At 43.5% G+C, this 25327-nt stretch overlaps 1 protein-coding gene across 1 annotated transcript in view; it reads left to right on the forward strand.

The window, feature by feature from the left end:
• ELOVL4 (ELOVL fatty acid elongase 4) overlaps positions 1-25327 on the forward strand; it is a 50780-nt gene continuing 25453 nt past the window's right edge. Inside the window, exon 1 of the mRNA XM_081904903.1 lies at positions 1-144. Within this exon, the coding sequence (XP_081761029.1) occupies positions 54-144 (91 nt within the window). The 5' untranslated portion in view covers positions 1-53. The remainder of the gene's footprint in view (positions 145-25327) is intronic.

A 25327-nucleotide genomic window follows, 5' to 3' on the forward strand; every position in this document is an offset into this window, starting at 1 on the left:
CGCTCGCTCGCTCGCTTGACCTGCCTGCCAGCCAGCCAGCCAGCCAACCAGCCATGGGCCACTCCGCCGCCGGGGAGCCGGGCCTCATCGCCAACGTGGTGAACGACACCTTGGAGTTCTACCGCTGGACCTGGACCATCCGAGGTAACCGAGCCCGTGTGCGCGCCGGCCGGCCGGCCAAGCGACGCGCTGCCAAGCCTTTGTTAAGCTCCCCGCAGCCTCCTTCTCCGCAGCCGCGCTCCCTGCAGGCTCCTTATCCCAGGCCAAGTTGCCTCCTCTTAGCGCGCCTCGCTGGCCACAAAGCACCTGCCGCCGCCGCCTCCTCCTCCGCCCTCCCTTGCTGCTCCCGCCGCCGCCGCCGCCTCAGCTCCATCCCCGTCTCCCTGCATCCCCTTCCCTCGTCCAGGCCGCAAAAGGACGGCCAGGCAGCAGCCCCCACCCGCGCCCCGTCTCCAATTCCTCGCCTGCTGTCACTGTCACACAGCGGTCAAAATGGCTCCGTGGCTTCTGGGAAAGCGGGTCTGGAAGGAAGGTTGCGACGCGGATCTGGATCTGGCTTTAGATGGGGCCTGTTTAAGCGCTCTCTCCCCCACGCCACCCCCAGCAGCCAATAGCTCTGAAAGTGGATGTTTTCGGTGTGGTCTTTCTTCTTTTTCTTTTCACTTCCCCGTCATTCCCCTTAGGGGGACCGCCAGCTAGAAGTGCAGCAGGAGGAGCAGGCTCCGTTTAAGTTTGCTGCATAAGGTTTTCTTCCAGCAGCTCCCACGCAGCTGCCTGAATACAGTATTGGGTGGAAACTGCAAATATGCATACATAAACATACATATACAGATACTGTATATATTAAATGTAAACAGATTCCCCACCCCATTGTGACTGATTCCAATTCCTTTGTACTGGAGACTTGGCTGCGATGGTAACCATGTTAATTGCTGGTCACTGTGTTCCATCAATAACATAGCGGAGCTTTCCGAGCAAACTGGGAACGTGCCGATCATGTTGCTGCTCATTGCTTCACAATGAGAAATGGAGATGTTTGCAAAGTGTCTCTCCCCCCCCCCCCATTGTTACAGGGAACACTTTGGGAACATGTGGAGTACACACTGGGAAAACAGCCCTGGGGTCATTTGCCATCATGACACATTAGATATTAGGCTTAAGGCAGATCCCATTTTGGTAAGATAGACTGGTTTGCATTGTAATCTGAATGTTATAGCAGAGTTTCGTCAGATGGCTATGTGTGATTTATTTAATTTAAATGAAATGGAGTTCAAGGCCTGGTCTCACATTTCATTTTATAAGGTGTAGGCTCTCCCACCCCTTCCCCTTCCCCTCCCCATTTTCGAGATGAGATGTTATTGCAGAATTGATGCTGGATAGATCAATATCCATCAAGTAGGATCAGTAATAAAATAGCTACAGCTGGAATTTGGAAGAAGGCCAAAGAGTCAGAAAGGTACTGTGCAATAGAAGTCAGTCCCACTTAGGTCAGCGAGATTTACTCCCAGGTAAATGGGCATAGGATTGCAGTCTTCGAGTTGCTTCACATATGCAGTGGCAAGGATGTTGGTCAGTATTTGTACATACAATTCAGGCTTATGAAGGGCATACCTGAACAACACACTAAACAATATTTTTTAATACATACTCATTAAAGGGCAGAGATGCACTTAATGAATGTGTAAGACTGCATTTATCTTAAAGAAGGCAGGACTGTCTTTTATGTACACGTTTTACTCTTAAGTATCACTTCTGCACAGCTGTAAAGATTGTCAGGTACTTACTGGATGCCAAGATGGCTCTACAATGAACCTATGATGGATTTCACTGCTATGAAATCCAAGTGGCCCTGGTTATAGATCCCAGTAACTCATTATTGCATGAGCTGCCTTCATTCCTATTCCCATCCCTTTCTGCCATCTGCCGGATTGTAAATTAATCTTACGTTTTCAGTTGAGACAGCACATTCTTGCTTGATCTGCATTATTGCACTATTATTATTGCATTATTATTCTCCTGATCTCACTTTCAGACATACTTAAGATATATTAACCAACATCTGCATTTCCCCAAAATGTAAAAGATTGAGTAAAATGCTGTAGTTGTATGTTTTCAATGAGCCATTTTCATTCCTACAGTGCTTTTATATGATTCTCATTTAACATAAAAGCAAACTGCTGCGCTAGTCATCTCTAAGAAACTTTTAAAGACAAGGTTTTAATAGCAAAGTAGTTTTATGGTCCTAATTAATAACTACTTTGCCTCAGAATTGCTAGAGTTTACATTGCACAAATCAGCAACAGCGAAAATATCAGCTCTTATAGAAGAAGGTAGACTATTAGTGTGGAAGAATTTGGCAGCGGCCCAGAATGCTATGATATGGACTCACTCTACTGTCTTCCTCTCTTTGAGGGAATACTAATTACAGTATCATTTAGATTGCTGAGAAAATAGTGCCTAACTTATCTTGCTTAGTCAACTGTTTGAGATTGCCATACATAGGTGTCAATTGTATGGCATAATGAGATGCCTCTGTGACAAAAAACACACACACCCCAGTTAAAAATGTTAAAGTGGGACATTTTAGTTTATTTTGGCTCTTTGGAGAACCATGAGATTGTGGGGACATGGTATAGCTGTGGGTGAGGAACTATATGAGATTTCAGCTGCTTTCCTAAACATACTGGCCTCCAAATCCGTCAAAATTACTTGTAAGCAAGCTCTGAGAGTGTGCTCTTGCAGCCCTTATCGGCACATGCAGTTTTTTAGAATCAAAATAATATTTGTATCCTGATGTCACAGTACTGTAGGAGGAGTCCCCCAAGAACTGCAGCTGCATCTCTCTATTCATTTAATTGGTTCTTGAAGAAGCCACACCCCAACGCTGTTTGAAATAAATGCAGTTCTGCTAGGGCAGATTGATTTCTCTTTCACCAAATAACATTATTACAGTGCAATGTGCTGGATCATTTGGTTATACAGCACCAACGTTTTTAAATTTATAACAGTATAGCTATTTATTTACTACAGGGGTGGGTAGCTTGTGCCCCTCCAAATGTTTTTGGACATCAGTTCCCATCATCCCTGACTATTGGCCATGCAGCTAGGACTGATGGGAGTTGGAGTCCCAACATCTGGGTGGCTAATGCCCCCCCCCATACTTAATGGCTGAAGACAACATTGATCTGTGGGCTTCCAGCATGCATTTAACTACCACCCAGTGTTAACTGTTACCTTCCTTTTCCGAAGCTTTATTTTAGAACAAGGATGGAGCAAATTTTGTCTCGGTTGGTAGAGCATGAGACTCTTAATCTCAGGGTCACGCGTTGAAGTCCCACAATGGACGAAGGATTCCTGCATTGCAGGGGGCTGGACTAGATAACCCTTGTAGTCCCTTCCAACTCTACAATTCTGTGATATGATTATATGCTATAACTCTGCGTAACCTCTGTGTCACTGTCTATGCTACTGAGAGAGTCAGGAAAGCTTGAGGTGTTGGATGATGCTTTCAATGGGATGAGCACTCCTTTACTCTTTACTCCATATTTTCCTGGCCACATTCTCATGCTTGTTGTAATATTTCCTGAACACTAATCCCTGATGCATGCAAATACTGGTGTTTTTTGTTTCAAAAATGTGGGCTTGTCTATCAGATTGTAGAGCTCCTTGATAATAGCAGTGATGCTACTCAACAGATGAATCAGATCATCTGTTGCTCCGCAGCATCATTTCTCAATCCACAATATCTTGAAATTATACCATGCTGTGGCCTTGCCCAACAGTCATATTGTAAAGGCTTTTGCCATGTGTTAATATTGCTCAATGAATAAGACATTTCACCATGTTGGAAACATCACTACACAGCAACATTGCACAAGGAATGAATAATTTTTTTCCCCTCAGACACCTACACAGTTTCCCTTCATTGTTCTCAGCATTCTCATATTTCTAAAATCAGATTCCTAAATATTTTTTATTGTTCTTTCGCAACTCTAATTAGGTCCCTCAAGGCCAACTCATGCAACTGTATCACTCATACAATGTGATAATTTTCTGGAAGTTGCTTTCTGGAAGAGATTTCATCAATCACAGAATATAGCATGAATTTCTGTCACCAGTTGACTGCTCAGAAATTGCATCATGGTAAAGCGGAATGTGAATTAGCCACTTTAATGTTCAAAAATTGTTCGCTGTGTTTCTAATTTCTTGCTTTCTATAAGTTGAGAACCTGCAGGATGTAAGAGATAAGGAAGAATGTTGGGTGAAATTGTGTGTGTGTGTGTATTTATAAATTAGAAATTGAGCAGCTATTGCTTGACTAGGAGGTTAATATAAATCTGAAGTCTTCTGAAAGATTATTAGTAATACTGATATATACCAAGTTATTATTATCAATGTTATACAGCATCTTTATGGCTTTAGTTCAATGTGATCACTTTATTTTAAAAAAGGCATTAGTCCTGAAAAGGCAGATTTCTGACTAACAGTTCTGTATAAGTGGTAAAATGACCCAATATATTCAATGAACATAGCTTTATAGTAAATATATATGCACCCAGTTATTAAGCAATATGAAAAGTAGTGGTGGAAGAAAATCTAAGAATTCTCGGCCATTATTCCAGCTAAGGAGAGCCCTTGTCCAAGAATATTTTTTGCCTCTTGTTTTTTGTTTTTGTTTTTAACCTGTAGACTCCTCACTTCAAATCACTTGAGCATGATCATAAGTTAATAATATTACTGGGAGAAGTGAACTTCTAAAACCATAAACTCAAACTACAAGTTAATGGGCACACAGAACTCTCCCCAGAACATTTTCCATTCATTTCATCGGAAGGACCAAATCCACACATGCATACCTTCTGTGTATGGATCAGGTGCCTTCATTGAAATCTGTGGGGTGGTCCATATGGGCAAGAGATCAATGTGCAAATCTGAGCGCAGTGATCAAACGGGAGAGCACTTCCAGATGTGTACTGTATGAATAGCTTTGTGCAACATCAGATGCTCAGCATCTTGGTGCTGAGCGTCCCTTGATGCTCAGAAGCAGATTTGGGCTTGTGTGTGAAGGGTTGCCAAGTAAAGAAAAAACCTCATGTTTACAGATTACAAATAAATCCCTTTTATAGTTTCAGTTCACCAAGGGGATTGTTCTGGTCTCAGTGATAATCTGACCTATTCCAGATAGAAAGATAAACTGGGATGCTTGAAAAAGCAGTCCAACTGGCAGGTTCCCCAGAATTGCTATGCAAACTTAGGTTTTATGTACCTCTTGTACCTCTTCCTACATTTCAAGTTTAACACCTGAATTGCACCATCAGTAGGGTGGGGAGATCCTGTTTTATGATAGAACAATGAACTGAACTCAACAGCAAAATCCTATACATCAGGCTTCCCCAACCTGGTACCCTCCAGATGTTTTAGATACAACCCCTATTAGCCCCAGCCTTGATAGCCATCAATTATGGATGATAGAAGTTGTAGTCCACAATATTTGGAGGTCACCAGGTTTAGGAAGGCAGCTATACTGAATACCTGCACATGTTCACTCAGAATAAGTCTGCTGAGTTTATTGGGTCTTATGCCCAAGCAAGGTGGTATAGAACTGTACCTGCTTCTTTGTTCTCTGCCACCACTATATTGTTTTTGACTGAGCATTCATTGGGTATGATGGGTAAATCAGAGTTCTTATTTCCACAACACATTGTCTCATAGTCTCATTTATTGTGGTAATTTGCGGGGATAAAATATAGGTTTGGATCCCAACTCAGTTGTGCTTCGCATAGAACCATTGAAATCATTGAGCTGAAGTTTCATCACAAATATCAAGTCACATTGATTTTGATGGGCTTACTCTAAGCGTGACTTAACCTAGATAGGTCCAACACATAATATTTAATATTACAGTCAGTAGAGTAATTGAATAGCTATGCATTTTGACTCCAATGTAACTTTGCTCCATGTTCCTGTTTTGCAGGGACGTTCTCTCAGGAGGCTAATGGCTGTATGAGCAGAACAAATAGAACTGTTTTGCTCCTCAGCATCTTACTAAAGTCAAGGAGGAGAAACCTGTGGCCTTGCAGGTATTATTGGACTCCAACTCTCATCAGTCCTGGCCAGCATTGCCAGTGATCAGGGATAATGGGAGCTAAAGCCCAACAGCATTTTGAGGGCCACAGGTTCCCCACCCATGATTTTGAGCAATTGCTGCAGAGGCAGTATTCATACATCCCTACAGTTTGATCTCTGTGCATTTCAATATCCTTCCTAGCTTATAGTGCTGGGATAGGAATGGGGTGGAGAGATGTTTCTCAACAGAAATTCAGTGCACACTTCAAAGGACTACAGGTCTGCAGGTGATTAAAGAAGTATTATTCAGTTATATATTTTTCCAGGAAATCTAATCCTGAGATACAGTTCATTGTGCTTTGTGCTTTGCAGTTTTCTTGCCCTGTGGCAATACATTTTCACACGTGACCTAGCCTAGGGAGTGTGCTGACAGAAGAAATAGTGACCGCCCTTTCCCCTGTTCATAGAGGTTATTAGTGAAGGTGCCAAACAGAACGTTAAAAAACAAATTCTGGTGGTGTTACACCACACAAAATGATCCATTAGATTGCAAGTTTATTGGGCCTTTTTACGCATAAGTCCCTTACTGATCACTGGAGTTTACTTTTAAGTAAGTGTGCATAGGGTCATGTTCTTTTACTTGCCAGAGGCATTTTGAGGTGCTTCAGACTTAACTATAAACTCCCTCCCCACCCTGTGATTACCAAAGTTATATCTAAGACCAAGTGGACAGACAGCTTGCATTGATCCTAAGCAATTTTTTACCATTCAGATAACAAGAAACAACAAATAACATTCTCCCCATAGCAGTTTCAGGTAAGATTGGGAAGAGTGACCCAGACCCCTGATTTGGATGAGGCAAATGTGTCCCTCTGCCCAACTTTGCCTGATTTCATTGGCCTGAACCACCAGGGGAGTCCAGCTGCTGAACAGCCCAGTGCACCTGCCCCAATGGACAAACACTATATTGCCACCACACAAAGGGGTGGAGAGGAGACAGAGCTGTTGCAATCACATGGTGTTAGCAGGCTGGCTCAGGTTGCGGTGGATTCTGTGCTGTGCCAGCTCTGCCTTCTCCTCACCTCCCAAACATGCTATTTCAGGGGTATCCACTTGTTACTGCCACTGAGAATGCCCTCTTCTGGGACGCCACCACCACCATGAACTTCTGAGTTCAGTGAAACTACAAGAGACCCACCCTCTGCTGATCTGATCCTAGAGAGTCTGTAGGGAAGGATATTTGAGGACTAGGTCGGTTAGGGTTTTAAATGCCAGTATAAGCACCTTGAATTGGGACCCAGAAACAAATTGGCAGTCATGGTGGATATGTTCTTATGTATATGACGAGTTAAAGCCTCATTCTTATAACATCAACCCCATTTTAATACAGAAGGCTTATATATTTTGTATTATCATAGAATCGTAGAGTTTGAAGGGACCCCGAGTGGCATGTTGTCCAACCCCCTGCAATCCAGGAATCCTAACTAAAGCATCCATATTCTATATATTTTGTGGGCTGTTTGGTTACAGCATTACCTGTGGATAAAGAAATAGCTCAATCTGTGGAAATTACCTTTGCCTAGCAATCAAATGGTCACAATTAGATTTTTAAGCACACTTGGCAGGAGGCATGTGGGTGTTTCTAATGCCACCCTTTGCTGAATATTATGATTGTAGTTTACTTGGGAGTTTCTTCTGTGTAACATTTCTATTGAAATGCATGGAAGCTTCAGAAAGGCAGAAACTTTTAATGTAACAATGCCTAGGACACCAGTAGGTTTTGTGCAATTGCTCTTTTGTACAACTCACATTCATTTCAAGTTGATTGTATCCATACTTGGTTGTTGTAGTCTAGCAAGGATAGTGTTTTAATAATTAGGCTCCTCCATATGTGGATCATCTTTGCAAGAGTAACACTAAAGAATGGAAATTCCAAATCAACACCCCATTGTGTGTGTGTGTATAGTGGAACACAGGGGAAGGAATGTAGCTCAGTGCTTAAGCGTCAGCTTTGCATATGGAACATCCCAAGGAAGAGATCCCTCTATGAAGTCCTGGAGAGCCGCTGTCCATCAGTTTCAGCAGTTCTGAGCTAGACAAACCAAGGGTAGAGCTAGATGGATCAAGTATAAGGCAGCTTCCTATTGTCCTACTAAGCGACAAATGGCAGTCAGCAAGCACCAGTTAAGAGGCTCGCTGAGTGGTCATTAGACAAGTCACAATCTCTTAGCCTTGCTTTTGTCACATGGGTTATTGTGAACTTAAAATACAATTTCTCTTTTGGGTTATCTGAGCTTTTTGGAAGAGAAATGCAATACAAATAGAGTGAACAAACAAATCAGAGGTAGCAGCACTAGTCATCTTTGGTCAAGGTGATGCTTGTGTGCATCAGCATGCAGCTGATTGCTGCTGTAAACAAGGAAAGATAACTGAGTGGTTTCATAGAATCTTAGAGTTGGAAGGGACCCAAGGGTCTTCTAGGCCAACCCTCTGCAATGCAGGAATCTCAGCTAAAGCATCCATGACAGATGGCCATCCAACCTCTGCTTAAAAACCTTCAAGGAAGAAGAGTCCACCACCTCTCGTGGGAGTCTGTTCCACTGCTGAAGAGCTCTTATTGTCAGAAAGTTTTCTGAATGTTGGTTGGAATCTCCTTTCTTGTAACTTGAAGCCATTGCCTTGAGTCCTACCCTCAAGAGCAGGAGAAAACAAGCATGCCACCTTTTCCATGTGACAGCCCTTAAGATATCTGAAGATTTGGTTGGTTGATTGATGTAGTTTAAACCTTAGGACTGTAACATACATGTTTGTGATATAGCATGTGATTTTTGTGTGTTTGACAATTCACTACTGCCTTTCATCTCAGTGACAGACATATGCTGTGTTGTGTTTTTCATGTGTTTTGAGAAGCATAGCTTGGCAAAATTTCTAGGATTTAATCTACAGCATGTATTGTTGAATTAACCAGTTCAACAGGGATGTTGTTTCACAGAACAGGGGCAGCCACACTGCATTTCATTTCCCCAGATGTTTGTCTTAGTTGTTTATAATGATATAACTTGTTTTAATTGATGGTGATTCTTCAGTTCTATTGTTTGTTTTATTATTATTTTCATTATCTTGTAATGCCACATGTGAATTGGATTCTTGCGTTTTGCTATTTTGCTATTGTTGTTGTTGACTTTTGGATTGATAGGATGACAACATGATTTTTGCTGTTGCACATTTTGCCTTTTCTGCTGTCTCTAAACTGCCTTAAATACAGTGATGTAGAAAGGTGGTGGTATACAAATTGAAAATGAAATGCAGGGAGAACTCCCCTTCAAGTTACCGTGCCTGCAAAAATCCTACTCTGACCATTGCAACAGCTGTGTGGTCAAGTTGACAGCATGTATATGATTACTGAAGGAACTGAAGGAAAATAAAAAACAGAAGGTCTTCCCTCCTAGCCTACATAAGGAGGTCAGAATGCTTGCAGTTCAGAGGTGCTATTGCTGCAGGAGTCCAAGTTAATGACACAGGCATCTCTTAATGACACTAGTATCTCTTAAATGCCACAAAATGTATTTGCAGCTTAAAATGTTTTACGTAAACTAAATCTAGATTCCTTAATATAATAAAGGGCAATAGTCAACTAAGTCCTACTCAGAGTAGACCTATTGACATCAGTGAACCTAAGTTAATCATCTCATTCACTTCAACAGGTTTGCTTAGAGGAGGACTAGTGTTGAATACCACCCAATAATTTCTCCTGCATAGAAGTCATTGCTTTTATTCCCTCTTCAAGCCCCTTCTGGTTTTAGGAGATAGCGGGACAAGGGATGGTGACAATTCGACTGGCCCACCCCTCACCTCTTCCTCTGCTTGTGACCCATCCTGCAGCCCCACCTCCACCTTTGACTGCACGGATCCTTCCCCCCACCCTGTCTCCTGTTTCACAGCTGGCCCCAAGCCCCATACATCACTAGCCCCTTTCCTGGGTCCACCTCCAGCTCCCCCGCCTCTGTCACGCACTTGTCAGAGTCCTGCCAGTCCTTGACAATTTATATTTAATTGCTTTTGCAATAAATATTCATTATATTTTCAGCTAGAACTAATATGCTTTCCCTATATTATCCTTTGCATTTCCATTATTGCCATTACTACCACGTATTTCTGAAATGATGCATTTTGAGTTTTAGTGCCCCCGCCCCCTAATTCTACAGTGGCAGAAGTATGGAGGGGGAAGTATCCATAGCAATAGTATTAATTTTTCTGTTGTTTTTCACATTCTGCGAGCAAATGTTTGGAGAGAGTGCCTTAAATCGCAGCAGCAGTTTTCATTCTCCTGGTGTGTCAAACTTAAGTAGGGTCTTGCTGAAACTGCATTTGTAGGAATTCTGCATTCAGTAGTTACCATATTCAGGTTTGTGGTGGCATCAGAAGCCATGTGGCTGGAATTTTCCTCCAATTGGCCTCAAGTTCATTAAGGCGGAGTTATTCCGGAAATGTCACTATAATTAAAGGGCAGATATCTGTATTCAACTTTATGACCACATTTGAGGTAGTGTGTGTCAGCGGGTTTCATTTTGACTGTGTTTGCTCAGGATTTAGTTGGAACCACGTTTTGGTTGTTGTGGTTGTTGTTCCAATACAATTGTTAGTACATTAAAGCTAGGAAGCTGTTGATTTTGCCAGTGAGTGTTTTTTTGAATGTTCGTTGTGCTTCACTTGGAGCTGGCTTGTTTTCACTAGTCATAGCTAGGATTAACCACAGTTTATGGTTTGAATAACACACTACAACAGAAGCAGAAGCTTCCAGTCTCCTTGCTGTTGTGCCAGAGAAGGAATGGGGAGTAGCATAGTGTGAGATGGAAGGAAGGCTGGGCTCACCCCTAATGCCAAACCAAAAGTGTGTGTAGAGACATATACATATGCAGAGACATATACATGCATATGCCCATAGCTGTCAATTTACAGATTTGAAAATAAGGGACCAGCAGCCGTGAAAATAAGGGACCTGCAGCCTCACCTGTTCCAGGCACTCCAGTCTTCCTGTCCTCCTGCAGTCTGGTCAAACTCATGCTGGTAGCTTCGAGAACACTGTCCAACCAACTTTGTAACCAGAGGTTCAACTGAATAGAATCTGAATCACATGCACCACAAGGCCTATGCAGCCTTAACTTAAGATGGCTCCCCAGCCTGGCTTTGCACTGCAAAGTTTGCAGCAGCACATGCAACAAAATGGCGTCCAGCATTCAAAAAACCCCTCAGCTTGAATTAACTAGCCACACACATGCAAGCTCCACCCCCCAGTCGTTCTTAGACTTCTTATTGGGTGAGCAACACAGCCAAGCAACACAGTTGGAGCCTCCCTCCTCCCTGGCCGGCAGGGAGGGAGGGAGAGGAGCTGCTTCCTTTGAAATTTAAGGGACATCATTTAAGGGACATTTAAGAGACATCCATCAATAAGGGACAGCAGCGGGACACAGCACTGGGATAAGGGACTGTCCCTTTAAATAAGGGACACTTGACAGCTATGCATATGCCAGATGAAGATAATGTTGAGTGCACCTGCAGAAGGGGGTGGATGGAAGCTAGAAATGGATTGATCACCATTCCCTATCCATGCCAGTTTTGAATGTGTTCATTTATAGGTCTGTTTTGTCCCACTTCCACATTAATATGCAACTTTATTTTTAAAGCTTGGCACAGAAATTGGTAGTTTAAATACATTTATTGGAACACATTTTCTAACAAACTATGCCATTCTAAATGTATTTTCTCTTACTGTACACCAGGGCTTCCCAAACTTGGGTCTACAGCTGTTGTTGGACTACAACTCCCATCACCCCTAGCTAGCAGAACCAGTGGTGAGGGATGATGGGAATTGTAGTCCAAAAAAGAAACCAACGTTTGGGAAGCCCTGGTGTATACATTACTAAACATATTGAATATTAAAATACACATTTTGGGATTTCTTTGGGTTAAGAAGTGCAAAATCTGAAGGATAATGTCAGGGTGGGTGTCAGAAGCAAGTCAGCAATAACTCACAAGGTGTCAGTGAAGTTAATTTTTTATTCAAAGAAACAAAATAGCTCAGGCCTAGTGAGCACAGCAACTCTTTCCAGAAGATCTTACTCCAATGAGGCAGTTGTGAGGACAGAAGGTTTCCACCTTCCCACAGCAATCTAAGGCTCCTGTTCCCCTGGGTCCTTCCCAAGCAATCTGAGACTCTGACTCCTTGTTAGTCTCTGCTTTGCTCTCTTCATACCTTTCTGGGTTCTGGGAAACCAGGGGGAGGGAAACTGGCCACAGCAGGAGGCAGAGACCCCCTGGATTCTTCAGCAGCCTGCCTAATCTCTGCCTCTTGGGCCCCCTTCCACTTCTCCAGCCTCCACTTCTGCCTCTGATTCTGGACTGCTCTGTGCCACAACCTCTTCCTGCTCACTAAACCTTGCTCTCTCTTCAGCTTTTGACACCTCCTCCTCCCAGTCTGCTCCCTCTTCTCCCTCTGACCACTCATTGTTGTCCTACCACCACTCCCTGGGCTCTGAGCCTTCTCCCCTTGGGGCTTCCTCCTATCGCTCCTCTGCATCCAGCCAGTCCATGACAGATAACTGTATTCCTATCTGCACATTAATCCAGGAGGTGCAGATCAAATAATCACTTTGAAATGCAGACCCAACAAAATTCCTGAGCATTCCTAGCAGAAGATGCCTTTCCTGCTCTCCTCAGCAGCTTCATGTGTCCTCTTTCTTAGAGAAGGCCCTTTTGTCCATTTTTTTCACAAACCTCCCTTTTCCCTCAGCCCACCACCACAGACCACACCATTTAGCATGGTCCCCAGTCCTTATGGTGACCCTTCAGATTAAACTCCCCGTCCTTTAGATACCAACACACTGGTATCTAAAGGGAAAGAAACTGAATAAGTTCAAAAGTCATTTTCAGTAAATATGTATGCTGGAATTGTAGTAATAAAATTGATTCTGTTAGGGGGAATGTCCCAACAGAATATTGTTAAATTAGGTGCAGTGATGAGTGTTGCATTTGATTGACAGGCAGTTCTACAATTTTTTATGACAGGCATGCTTTCTACCATAAGTTATTTGATTTAAGAGGAGTTGAAAATTTGTAGTGAAGCTTCACCCATGTTCTTCAATATAGCATCATGCCCATTTATTTGGAAGTTTAAGAACATATTCTTATAAACATTGTATACCCAGTTACTTACAGGATGCTAGCTGGAGCCTTGTGAAATGTTTTGTTGCTGTCAAATACAAATACTTGTGTGAGTCTTTAAATATATATGAACAAACAAACAAACAAACAAACAAACAAACATGAATCCTCTGGATTTCTTTGTCATTTTTAAAATTAGTGATAGACTCTCAGTGAGATAACAGAACCAATGGAGAGTGACAGAAGAATATCCGCAAAACACTCTTTATTCACCAGCATAACAAGAAGATCAGATGTTTCAGTAATATCAGTCAGAACGTACTTTGGACTGATAAGTTATTTAAAATTGTTCTAATGGATACTCAAAGATTTTTTGAAAAGCCCTTACAGAGAAAAGTGCATCCTGGAAGGGCTATAAAGATTTCTCCACATTGAATGTTTCCCTCTTAGTAATGCAATTGCAGACATCGTAAGGAGCCATGCTGATTGGACGGAGGCATGTGCTAGATTGGCCCTGTAAGTGCCTTTGCTCTGAAAATAGCAGCCATCGCTATTAATACTTCGTAAGGCTTCCCAGATGAATTAACATGTAGCGGTTTATAGCTAAGGAATTAATTTGCTTTTTTGTATGAATATTTAACTTTTTAAAATGCTGATGTAATATATGAGGGGCATTTACCAAGATCTGTTACAGCTTTTTAAAGAACAAAACAACAACCCATAAAATGCTTTTCAAATTAAGTATGGCAGTAGAGATGAAAAAGACTCAGGATGCAATTCACACTTACGATCCAGTACTTCCATATCCTGTTGGTTTTAACTTGGATAGTTATATGCATACTTAAACCTCGCCCACTGAGATGAGTGGGATTTTGGCTTGATTGTGCCCACTAATTTTTCTTAATTTTTTACTTTTACTATATTGAGCACTGGAAAGTGAACTACAGTTTTCTCATAGGCCAAACTTACAATGCTTTGAAAATACGATTATGGGTTCCTAAAGCATTTTATTAAATTTTTAATATAGTGAATGCAAAATATATAGAACATTTACCAATGTGTTATTATTACACTGACTGTAAGAGTTAGCTTCCACTCATCATTCGACACATTGTGAAAATTAATGCTGGAAGATACTTATTGTAGCTGGTATATTTGCCATACAACTTATAGTCTACCGACGTAAAGAAAGCTGATATATCTCTAGGCTTACATGTGTGATTTGTTTTGAACCGTTTCCTAACAACGCAGCCATTTTGCTTGTGATCAAATTAGTATCTGGGTCTTAGGCTTTGAAAGACAAATGCATTAATCCACTGAACCACTCGGTCACTCCGTCAGTGCTAATCAGGAAAAGGCATAGGCAATTGTCAAATGAACCAAATATATGCATTTGACATCGGAAGCTGCTAATTTATTAGTATATTGTAGCTGTGTGATCTTTTACAAATGCTCATATGTCCTCCAGCCAGTCTTGTAAAATTTATAGTCATGTATTCTGTCCATTCAGCAGAGCAGAAAATAAAGATGTAAGAGTAATTCTGATTTTATCTCCTATAATTTAGGTTAAGAACAAATTTACTGGGCTGGCGAGACATGAAACAAAGAGACAGATGCACATAACACAATAGCTTTTTGTAAACTTTGCTCATGTGTTTCAACCCACAAATGAAAACGCAGTGTTTTTCCCAAATCTGTTTTATTATAGAACATCTGATTTGGAAAAACAATTATCAGCTAATTTACAATTGTACTTGTATGACTTGTAAGAGTTGTAAGAAAAGCTGGAAACAATTTGTGCCTTAAATAAAGCTTCCATATTGCAGTCCACCAGATGTGGGCACCCTCATTTGCAACCCCCTCCTCTCCTGATTTCTCACTTGAACTCACCCCTTTCAAAGGTGCTTTATAGGAAGGAAACACTGTTGGCATTTCTTAGGTACTTTGCATGTAAGTATATATTTGAACCCTCAAAGGCTACATAAAAATTATGTCAGAAGTCTACAATCCTGTACACATTTTCCTGAGAGTAAGCCTTATTGTACAGAGTAGGCTTTACTTCTTAGTAAATATGTATAGGAATATTTTTTGTTAATAAAGGAACTCTCAACTTATTTTCAGTGGCTGCAGCAGCATTCATAACCACTCCTTTCTTTTCTCATGCATAGAAATTGCTTAATATATATCTCACTGTATGTAGTTCGGTGCTTCCCTTTTTGTAGTGTTAACACTTTTAGGTAGCATTAAAAAAATATATTTCATTCTCATACCACTGTAAAAATAAGCAGAGCTGCAATCAAACCCCATTTACCTGGGAGTGAGTCCATTGAATTCAGGATACTGTATAGACATTGTTAGATTGTACTCTCAGTTACTAAATTTTATGCAAACTATCCTAAGGCCCTTTCAGAACATATTATTCTTCATTGGACACTGTACTTTTAAGATCAAAAGATGAACTAAAATAGAGACCCATAAATGGGGTCTTTCCTTGCCCTTTTCGAAGGGAAGACAACTAGGTTCTTTTAACTCCAATTGAAGACTGCACTGCAAAAATATATATGAAATTTTACATTAATATGACTTTTTCCTATGATGCAGTGACATGATCTGCTAGAGAATACCAGGCAGGGGTGAAGCAAAGGTTGCCATTAATAAGCATCATTTATTTTTGTGCCTAGGAAGGTGCAATGGCAGTCCTGTGTGATGCAAGGGCCCAGACCCAGACTTTTAGACTATTGGCAGTTTCTGCAATTTAACCTGTTGCATCCCTAATCTGTGTGATGGAAATAAAACAGATTATCACAATAGATGGGCGAAAGGGAGGCATTGTTTAGTTTCAGTGTTGACTTGATACGCTCACATGACACCTTGTGGAAGCAAAACTGAAATCTGTATGTGACTGTAAGGCATCTGAACACGGGATTTGTTCATTCTTGTTTTATGGGGCATCCATAGGACGTTGTCCTCCTGTGTTTTCACTGCGCTTCTTCTGACTTTTGTGAGATTGTGGAAAATCTGTCTTGGGGAAAAAAAAGGAACAATAGCATAACACCTGTATAGATAGATAGATAATTCATAACACCATCCCTACGTCCTTTCTTATGGTGCTTTCAAATAGGGGCTTTATATTGCAGGTCATTGAGATATTTTAAAAAATATGTTGTCAGATTTTCCTGGGAAAGGGGAAATTCTGATTAAATGGGGTAGGATTGAATATGGGCTGGCGTTTTAATACTTATGATGTCATGTGGATGCTGCAATGAATTTGCATACATAAGGAGCACCTGTCCCACAATAAATACCTGCCTTGAAGCACCTTTAGAGTCTCGTTTTTGTTGTATTCAGTGATACATCAGGCAGGTTAACCCATCGCCACTCCTTTCCAACCCAGGGACATTTTGTCACCCATTTTGGATGGCATTCATGGTTAATTTTTTACAAAGTGCTAAACAAAAAATAGGCATTGGTATCAAAGGTGAAACTGACCTTTAAGACTTCAGTCTTAAAATGCTTATATGGGGTTATGTCCCACTAGGGAAATAAAATGGAACCTGCTTCTGAGTAAACATATATTGGGTTGCACTTCCATTGGGACTGCCATTTTTCACCATCCTTCTCCCCAATTATTCTCTGCTATTTCTTATGGCTTTTTGCTGCCGTGTGCAGCCTAAAGGACTTGTACTACTAAGACTGCACATCAAGCACTTATTTCTTCTCAAAACTTATTTTTTCTATTTTTCTATTGTTTGTTTTTATTTAACAAAATTTATATACTGCTTGATTGTAAAGAACCTCTGAATAGTTTCCAGAAAAAAGTAAAACCTTAAAATTATCAGTAAAAACAGCTAACAACAGATATTTGAAAACATTCAAAAGATAGTTAAAATCAACAATAAAACTAAGAAGAGATTAAAACACATGTCAGCATTCCACGTATCTGGATAGGCTTGCCTAAACAAAAATATTTGTTTATATTTTTGATATATTTTGTTATTATAGCAAGGGCGCCTACCTGATGTGAATAGGCAAAAGAAATCTTACCTTTCTTCTATCACAGGATTAAAAAACAGCGGGGAGTTTTTATGTATGAAGAGAGAATGAGGCAAGGCCACAAGGCTGTGCTCCAGCAGGCAGTGAAGCCTATACAGTGGTACCTCGGGTTAAGTACTTAATTCATTCCGGAGGTCCATTCTTAACCTGAAACTGTTCTTAACCTGAAGCACCACTTTGACTAATGGGGCCTCCTGCTGCCGCCGCACCGCTGGAGCCCGATTTCTGTTCTTATCCTGAAGCAAAGTTCTTAACATGAAGCACTATTTCTGGGTTAGCAGAGTGTGTAACCTGAAGCGTATGTAACCCAAGGTACCACTGTATTTATCTGCCTCTGGAGAGAAAAGGAATAAAGCAGAAAGACTTTGAGCCACAGAAAAGTAGGTGGTTGGTTGAACCTCACTTCAGGATCCTTAGGACTGATTTAAGTACCGGTAATGAAAACAGTTTGTGATGTTTCTGTGGAGAGGTTGCAGCCGTGTTGAGAACAGGACTCAGAAGAATGGTAGAGGAATGTGCTTAGCCTAGCAGCAATGGTCTCAGTAGAAAGTATCTGCAATGTATCCCACAGGGAAGGTTGCTTATTTTATGAGGAAACCTTGCAACAGATCTGCCTTAATAACATAAAGCAGCAATCGCAACTAGGACTTGCTACATAGTTTCCAGTTAGTTCTTACAGAGTTTTATGGCGAACCACACCCAAGGAGGGGATTTTCTGTTACTGATCAAGCTTATCTTTTTCTTAGAGACTGGCCATGCACAATACATACAGTAACCTCTTGATAAGATTTTGTGATACGTTTCTTACAAGCACAGAGTTAACAGCACTATGATTGCAACAACAAAAATTTGAATATTACTATAAAACTGGGCAGGAATCTACTCAATTTGCTCTCTAAAACTAAAAGTGATGCAAGATAACAGCCAATAAATTTAGAAAAAAAGTTCTGTTGCAAGAAACAAAGCAAAAAAAATGGGAAGGGTGTTATACACTTGGAAAAGTATTGGCAGGTTCCTCAAAGTTCTCGCAATAGCCTTTTGCCTCTGTTGTTTCAATGTTTCTCTACAGTTTATCCTGTACTGCCATAAATTTGTCAGTCTTTGACAAGGATGGCTAACCCTTTACTGGACTGAGGGGCACATTTAGTCTTGGACAATCCTCTGGGGGCACATCACAATAGCAAAGGTAGGGCCAAAAGCAGATGGAGCTGCTATACACGTAGGGTGGGATTTGATGAGTCCCATCAAGGGAAGCCTGTACAAGGACTTCTGTTGCACAGTGAGGCTTCCCCGGCTCTCCTCTCTCCATGTGTCCCCCAAACTCCTGCAATTGGCTCTTTTGTGAAATAAAGTGGTCTACTAAGTGCATCCCTAATGGAATTAAATACCAGCATCTAAGGACCTAGACTTTTACCTTAATTCCTAATACAGTGGTTGTGATGGGACGATGAGCTGCTTGTGCGTAAAATGCAAGTCCCTCAGAGTTTGATCAGGTTTTCAAACCTCTGCCTGTGACGGAGCCCCTCCAGCATGGCTGCGTCAATCACTAGTAGAATCCGAAAGTGGCTGCTTTCGGAAACGTTTCCAACATAAAAGCTCCTTAACGGAAACACGTCGTCTGGCCTCTCGGCGTGACAGTTTCCGTCGAGGTGTGGGTGTCCCTATAGGAGGTCCTGAGACCTCCCCACTGGTTTCGCTTGAAGCGTCTCTGAGCCATCCCTCCGACTCACTTTCCCTTGGAGTTCTTGCTCGCCCTCTACTGGTTCCCTCTTCCGCTGCTACTGCTCTCTCAACCTCAGGGAGCCTTTGCACCTGCGGCGCTTTAGATGTCAGTTCCCTGACATCCACCTCCCCTCCAGGGCCCCCTTCACCCCCTCCCGTCTCCTCTCCTACTGGCGGTGAGGAGGTAAAACCCCTGAAAGAACCTCCCTCATCTTCCGACGTCGCGAACACTTCCTTCCACTTGTTGCTGTTCCTACTCTCTAGGTACTCTTCGTCATCAGAGTCCACTCCATCTTCCAACTCCGACTCCGCGAACCCTTCCATTTCCTCTTCCTCATCGGTGGTGCCGAAATACTCCCTCCTAAACCTTGCTATAGGCTGAGGTTTCCTCGGGAACCTTTGGTGGAACGTTTCTGTTAAAACCTCGTCATTGACTTCCTCTGCACTTACCCAGGTGTTTTCTGACTCCGGTTCCCCTTCCCACGCCACCAAATACTCCACCTGATTACCCTTCCACCTGGAATCGAGGATTTCCGCTACATGGTTGCGGCGTTCCCTCTCTTCCAAGGCTGGTCCCCTGACGTGCTCCCCTTCACGTCCCCCCCTGTATGGTGACAGTAACGACCTGTGGAACACTGGGTGCAATTTCATGTGGTTGGGTAATCGGAGTTTGAAAGCTACCGGGTTGACCTGCTGAATCACCTCAAAGGGTCCCAATCTTCTGGGCCTCAGTTTCTTACAACCCCCTTTGAACGGCAACCCTTGGGTTGACAACCACACTTGATCCCCCACCCTTATGGTTTCACCTTCCCTTCTGTTCTTGTCTGCCTGCTTCTTATATTGTGCCTTGGCCCTTTCTAAGTTGAGCTGGAGCTGCTGATGGATGGCTTCCATCTCTTCTACAAAATGTTCAGCCGCTGGAACGCTCCATCTCTCCCCTCCTTCCCCTGGAAATGCCCTGGGATGACACCCGTAATTAGCCAAAAAGGGACTCATCCCTGTGGACACATTCTCCGCATTATTGTAGGCAAATTCTGCCAACGCCAACTTTTCGACCCAATCGTTCTCTCTGTCATTGACATAACACCTAAGATATTGTTGAAGAATGCCATTTGCCCTTTCCGCCTGCCCGTTGGTTTCAGGGTGCCGGGCAGTTGAAAAATTAACTTCCACGTGTAGCAAGCTCATGAGCTTCCTCCAGAACCTGGAAGTAAATTGTTTGCCTCGATCTGAGATCACCCTCGAGGGAGCCCCGTGCAACCTAAATATATGTTCCACAAACAACTTCGCCGTTTCTTCCGCTGTGACTGCATGTGAGCATGCTACAAAATGGCACATCTTAGTTAACAGGTCTACTACTACCATGATGGCTGTTTTCCCCTTGGACCTTGGCAGATCCGTCATAAAATCTATTGATATCGCTTCCCAAGGCCGTTCTGGTGTGGGTAAAGGTTCTAATAACCCTGCCGGCGCCCTTCTTTCCCCTTTGGCTCGCTGACATTGGTCACACCCTCTTACATACTCCCTTACATCTTCCCTCACCTTAGGCCACCAAAATTCCCTGGTAACCAACCACATGGTTTTGTGTTGCCCAAAATGTCCCGCCGTGGGGCTATCATGCAACTGCTTGAGTACTCTCCCCCTCAATTCACCTTCGGGTATATACAGTGCCCCTTTGTAATACAATGCCCCATTTCTTTCCTCAAAACCTCCGGGGCTCTCGCCCTCCCCCCTGAGACCTCTGAGCTTATCCTGGGCATATTCATCATTTTCCGTTTCCTCCACCAGTTCCCGTTGCCCCACCAGCGCCGCCCCACACACCCAGCGGTCCTCCGGGATGACATGTCTCTCTTCGATCACCTCCTCCCCTTCCCAATATTCTGGTTTGCGTGAGAGCGCATCCGCCCCGACGTTTTCTGGGCCTGGCACATAACAAATCTCAAAGCTAAATTTGGAGAATTCCTGTGCCCATCTCACTTGTCGTTGGTTGAGCACTCGAGCTGTTCTCCAATACTCTAAATTTTTGTGGTCGGTGCACACTTGCACCTTGTGTTGTGCCCCAATTAATAAATGTCTCCACCTCCGGAATGCTTCGTGAATGGCAAGTAGTTCCCTGTCATACACCGTGTAATTCCTCTCGGACTTATTCAGTTTCCGCGAGAAGAATGCACACGGTCTCCACTCCGACGCACTCCTCCCCGGTTGAAGAAGGACCGCCCCTATAGCCCGGTCGGATGCATCTGTTTCCACTCTCATGGGTTTTTGTAAATCCACATGCAGAAGTTGTTCTTCCGAGGCGAAAGCCCTTTTCAGTTCTTCAAAGGCTCGATCCGCCTCCACCGTCCAAACAAATTTCTTCTTGCTGCTGAGGCAGTCGGTGATGGGCGCCGTCAAGTGGGCAAAGTTCTTGATGAACTTCCGATAAAAGTTCCCAAACCCCAAGAATCTTTGCACGTCCTTCTTGGTCTTCGGTGTCTTCCATTCCAGTACCGCTTGAACCTTGCCTGGATCCATGGCCAATCCCTTGTCTGACAAGCGGTACCCCAGGAATTCCACCTCCTTGGTATGAAACTGGCACTTCTCCAGTTTCACCCACAGCTGGTTGGCTTGCAGCCTGCCCAACACTTCTCGAACGTCCCTCACATGCTGTTCCTCATCTTCCGAATACACCAACACGTCGTCTAAAAAGGCCACACAGTTCTTGTAGAGCAAAGGTCCCAGAACGTGGTTTATAAAAGCTTGAAAACAGGCGGAGCCCCCTTGTAGACCGAAGGGCATAACGAGGTATTCAAAGGCTCCCAAAGGGGTAAACATGGTGGTCTTCCATTCATCTCCCTTCCTTATGCGTATCAGATTGTACGCCCCCCGCAGGTCCAGTTTTGTAAAAATCTTTCCCTTCCTTACTCTGGTCAAAATGTCATCAATTCGGGGCATAGGGAAAGCCAGGGGCTCCGACACTGCATTGAGGGCCCTGAAATCACACACCAGTCTCGGTTTGTCTGTGTTCTTTTTGTCCACAAAGAACACTGGGCTGCCCCCCACCGCTCGGGACTCTCTGATGAAACCTCGCTTCAAGTTTTTGTCAATGAACTCCCTCAGCTCCTGCATCTCCCTGTCTGACATGGCGTACAGCTTGCCTACTGGGAGTTGGGCCCCTGGGAGTAGGTTGATTTGACAGTCAAAGGGTCTATGCGGTGGCAGTTTGTCTGCTTCCCTTTCGCTGAATACGTTGCTCAGATCTGCGTATTGCGGGGGCACCTTCCCTTTGCCCATCACTTCCATCCCCGCTAGGGTGACTCTGTCTCCTCCCGAGACCTTCCCCTCCTTGCAGTGTTCTAGGCAATGCGCTGACCCAAAGGAGACCACCCTCTGATGCCAGCCCACTAGCGGATCGTGTAGCGCCAGCCAGCTCATCCCCAAAATGATGGGCGCTCCTCCCAGGATGGCCACATTAAACGCTATCTGTTCGGTGTGCCTTGCCACTCTCATTATCATCGGGACAGTCTGTTGGCTAACTTCTCCCCCCAACAGCTCTCTGCCGTCAATCGTAGTCACCTGCAAGGGGTTACTTAAAGGGATGGTCTGTATCTGGTGCTCAGCTGCAAACTCCTTACTCATGAAATTACAGGAGCTGCCTGAATCCAAAAGCGCCTTGACCTTTAGTGGGTGTCCGTTTGGCAGTTCTAGTAACACCTCTATCACTAAAGCAGGTCTGGGAGGTTCTGGCATGGGCACTTTCATTGCTCTTTGGCCTGGCTGCTGTGCCCCGACGGTGGCAGCCAGGCGTTGGCTTTTACTTGCTCCTTGCTTTCCTCTTCCTTTCCCCCAACAGCTCCTGCCATCCCTTGCCATTCCTTTCTTTGTGGGCAGACTCTGGCAAAGTGCCCTGGCTGTTGGCAGAGATAACATCTCTTGGCGCTCTTTCCCTCCTTCTTCCGCCCTTCACTGGGATTTGAAACTGCGCGCGCCCGCGCTGTTCCAACTTCCATCGGCTCTGCCGGCGGGAAAGATGGCTCTGGAATGTCTGGAATGCGGAACTCCCTCCAACGGTCTCCTTTCCCTTCCCGCCTTTCCAAAGCCCTCGCCTCCTGGCGCGCTCCTATGGCCAGCGCAGATTTGGTTAATTGGTCCATAGACTCCGCCCTGGGCCCCCGGGAAAGCTCATCTTTGACGGTTGAAGAAAGCCTCTCTTCGAAAAGCATTTGGATGGGCTCCGCCGATAGGTCCCACCCCAATTTATGAATCAGCATAGTAAATTCAGTCCAGTACTCACGGACAGATCTGCTTCCTTGCTGGCAAGCCATTAACTGCCTTCGCACCACCCCCTGCTCAATATCGCTGGAAAACATCAGGTCCATGGCACGAAAAAACTTCCTCGTGTCCTTTAAGATCTCATTATTCGCTGCCATCAGGGGTCTAACCCAATCTTTCGCCCCGGATTCGAGATGGCCAATCACATACGCCACTCGCGATTCCTCGTCGGGGAAGTCATCAAACTGCAAGTTTAGAGCGTATTGCATCTCTGTTCTAAAGGCATGATAGTTCCTGGGATCCCCCCCGAATTTCTGCACCAATCCTGGTACCTTTCTGGCGAGCGGGGTGGTTTTCTCCTTTCCCTTTTCTGCATCCTGAGCCCTCCTCTCCTCAAGCCTCGCCGTTTGCAGCGCCAACTGGATCTCCAACGCTCTGTACCTTTCTTCCAGGCTTGGACCCCCTCCAGCTGCTCCTGCACCCCCGGTTCCGGCTGGGTTGCTCATGATGCTTCTCTCTGCACAAGCTGGCTTTCGGTGACTTTCGGATTGCTGTGATGGGACGATGAGCTGCTTGTGCGTAAAATGCAAGTCCCTCAGAGTTTGATCAGGTTTTCAAACCTCTGCCTGTGACGGAGCCCCTCCAGCATGGCTGCGTCAATCACTAGTAGAATCCGAAAGTGGCTGCTTTCGGAAACGTTTCCAACATAAAAGCTCCTTAACGGAAACACGTCGTCTGGCCTCTCGGCGTGACAGTTTCCGTCGAGGTGTGGGTGTCCCTATAGGAGGTCCTGAGACCTCCCCACTGGTTTCGCTTGAAGCGTCTCTGAGCCATCCCTCCGACTCACTTTCCCTTGGAGTTCTTGCTCGCCCTCTACTGGTTCCCTCTTCCGCTGCTACTGCTCTCTCAACCTCAGGGAGCCTTTGCACCTGCGGCGCTTTAGATGTCAGTTCCCTGACAGTGGTACTTCAGGTTAAGAACTTAATTCGTTCTGGAGGTCCGTTCTTAACCTGAAACTGTTCTTAAACTGAAGCACCACTTTAGCTAATGGGGTCTCCCGCTGCTGCCACGTGATTTCTGTTCTCATCCTGAAGCAAAGTTCTTAACCCAAGGTACTATTTCTGGGTTAGTGGAGTCTGTAACCTGAAGCTTCTGTAACCTGAGGTACCACTGTAGATTATATCGGGGACCTGCTTCTCCCCCCTCCAGAATGTAAATAGGATTGTTCAGTTCATTTCCTCATGGGAGGGATGTTTTAAACTTGTACTGAAAGAGGGAACTGGGTGATAACATTTGTTCTATGATTTCTAAGAGTGGATTCTATTAGATAGCTTGCCACTGGGGATGCAAGAAAGCAGCGGTTTTTTCCCATTCTGCCCTGTATTTGTCAAAGTCAGCATTTTTTTCTATTCCACTTCAGTTTGTTTCTTCCAACCACTAGGTTGTTCACCTCGTTGCTTGCTATTTAATGTAAGTTTCATAATTTACGTAAACTTTTGTGCAATTTACATTCGTTTCAATAAAAAGGAAATGCCAAAACAAAATTTAAATAGTTATTCTTCACATACCATTTCAAAAATCCACAGATGAACATGCAAACTACAGCCATTTTTTCAACCCCCCCCCCCATTTTTTGTCAGAATACTCTGACATCCCTACTTGATACCAATCCTATATTTTTCAGTCTTTTGGGGTGGTATTCACTTACCAATGGTTCTTCATAGTTATTTTGTTCCATTTGCACCAGGGAATGTTTAGGGTTTTGTATTAAGTGATCCAATTCATAGGCATAAGGTAGAATCCCCAAAATCTTCAAATTCTCTATTTTTATATATATGAAGTATTTTATCACTTTTTTACATAAAATAAACATAATTTAAAATAGCTTTTTAAAAGTCTTGATATGTTTCTATGCTAGATATAATCATTGCAATCAAACTTTTAAAAGGTGTTGGATATAGTAGCTGATGTGATTTGGAACAGAAAGATGAAATTATGTAGTGCTATCATTTTTACAACTGTGGTTCTGCTGGACCAGAACAATTTGTAAGTTTCTGGTTCTTAAGTCATTTTG

The sequence above is a fragment of the Podarcis melisellensis genome (genome assembly GCF_964234715.1).
Source record: "Podarcis melisellensis genome assembly, chromosome: 3".
NCBI lineage: Eukaryota > Metazoa > Chordata > Lepidosauria > Squamata > Lacertidae > Podarcis > Podarcis melisellensis.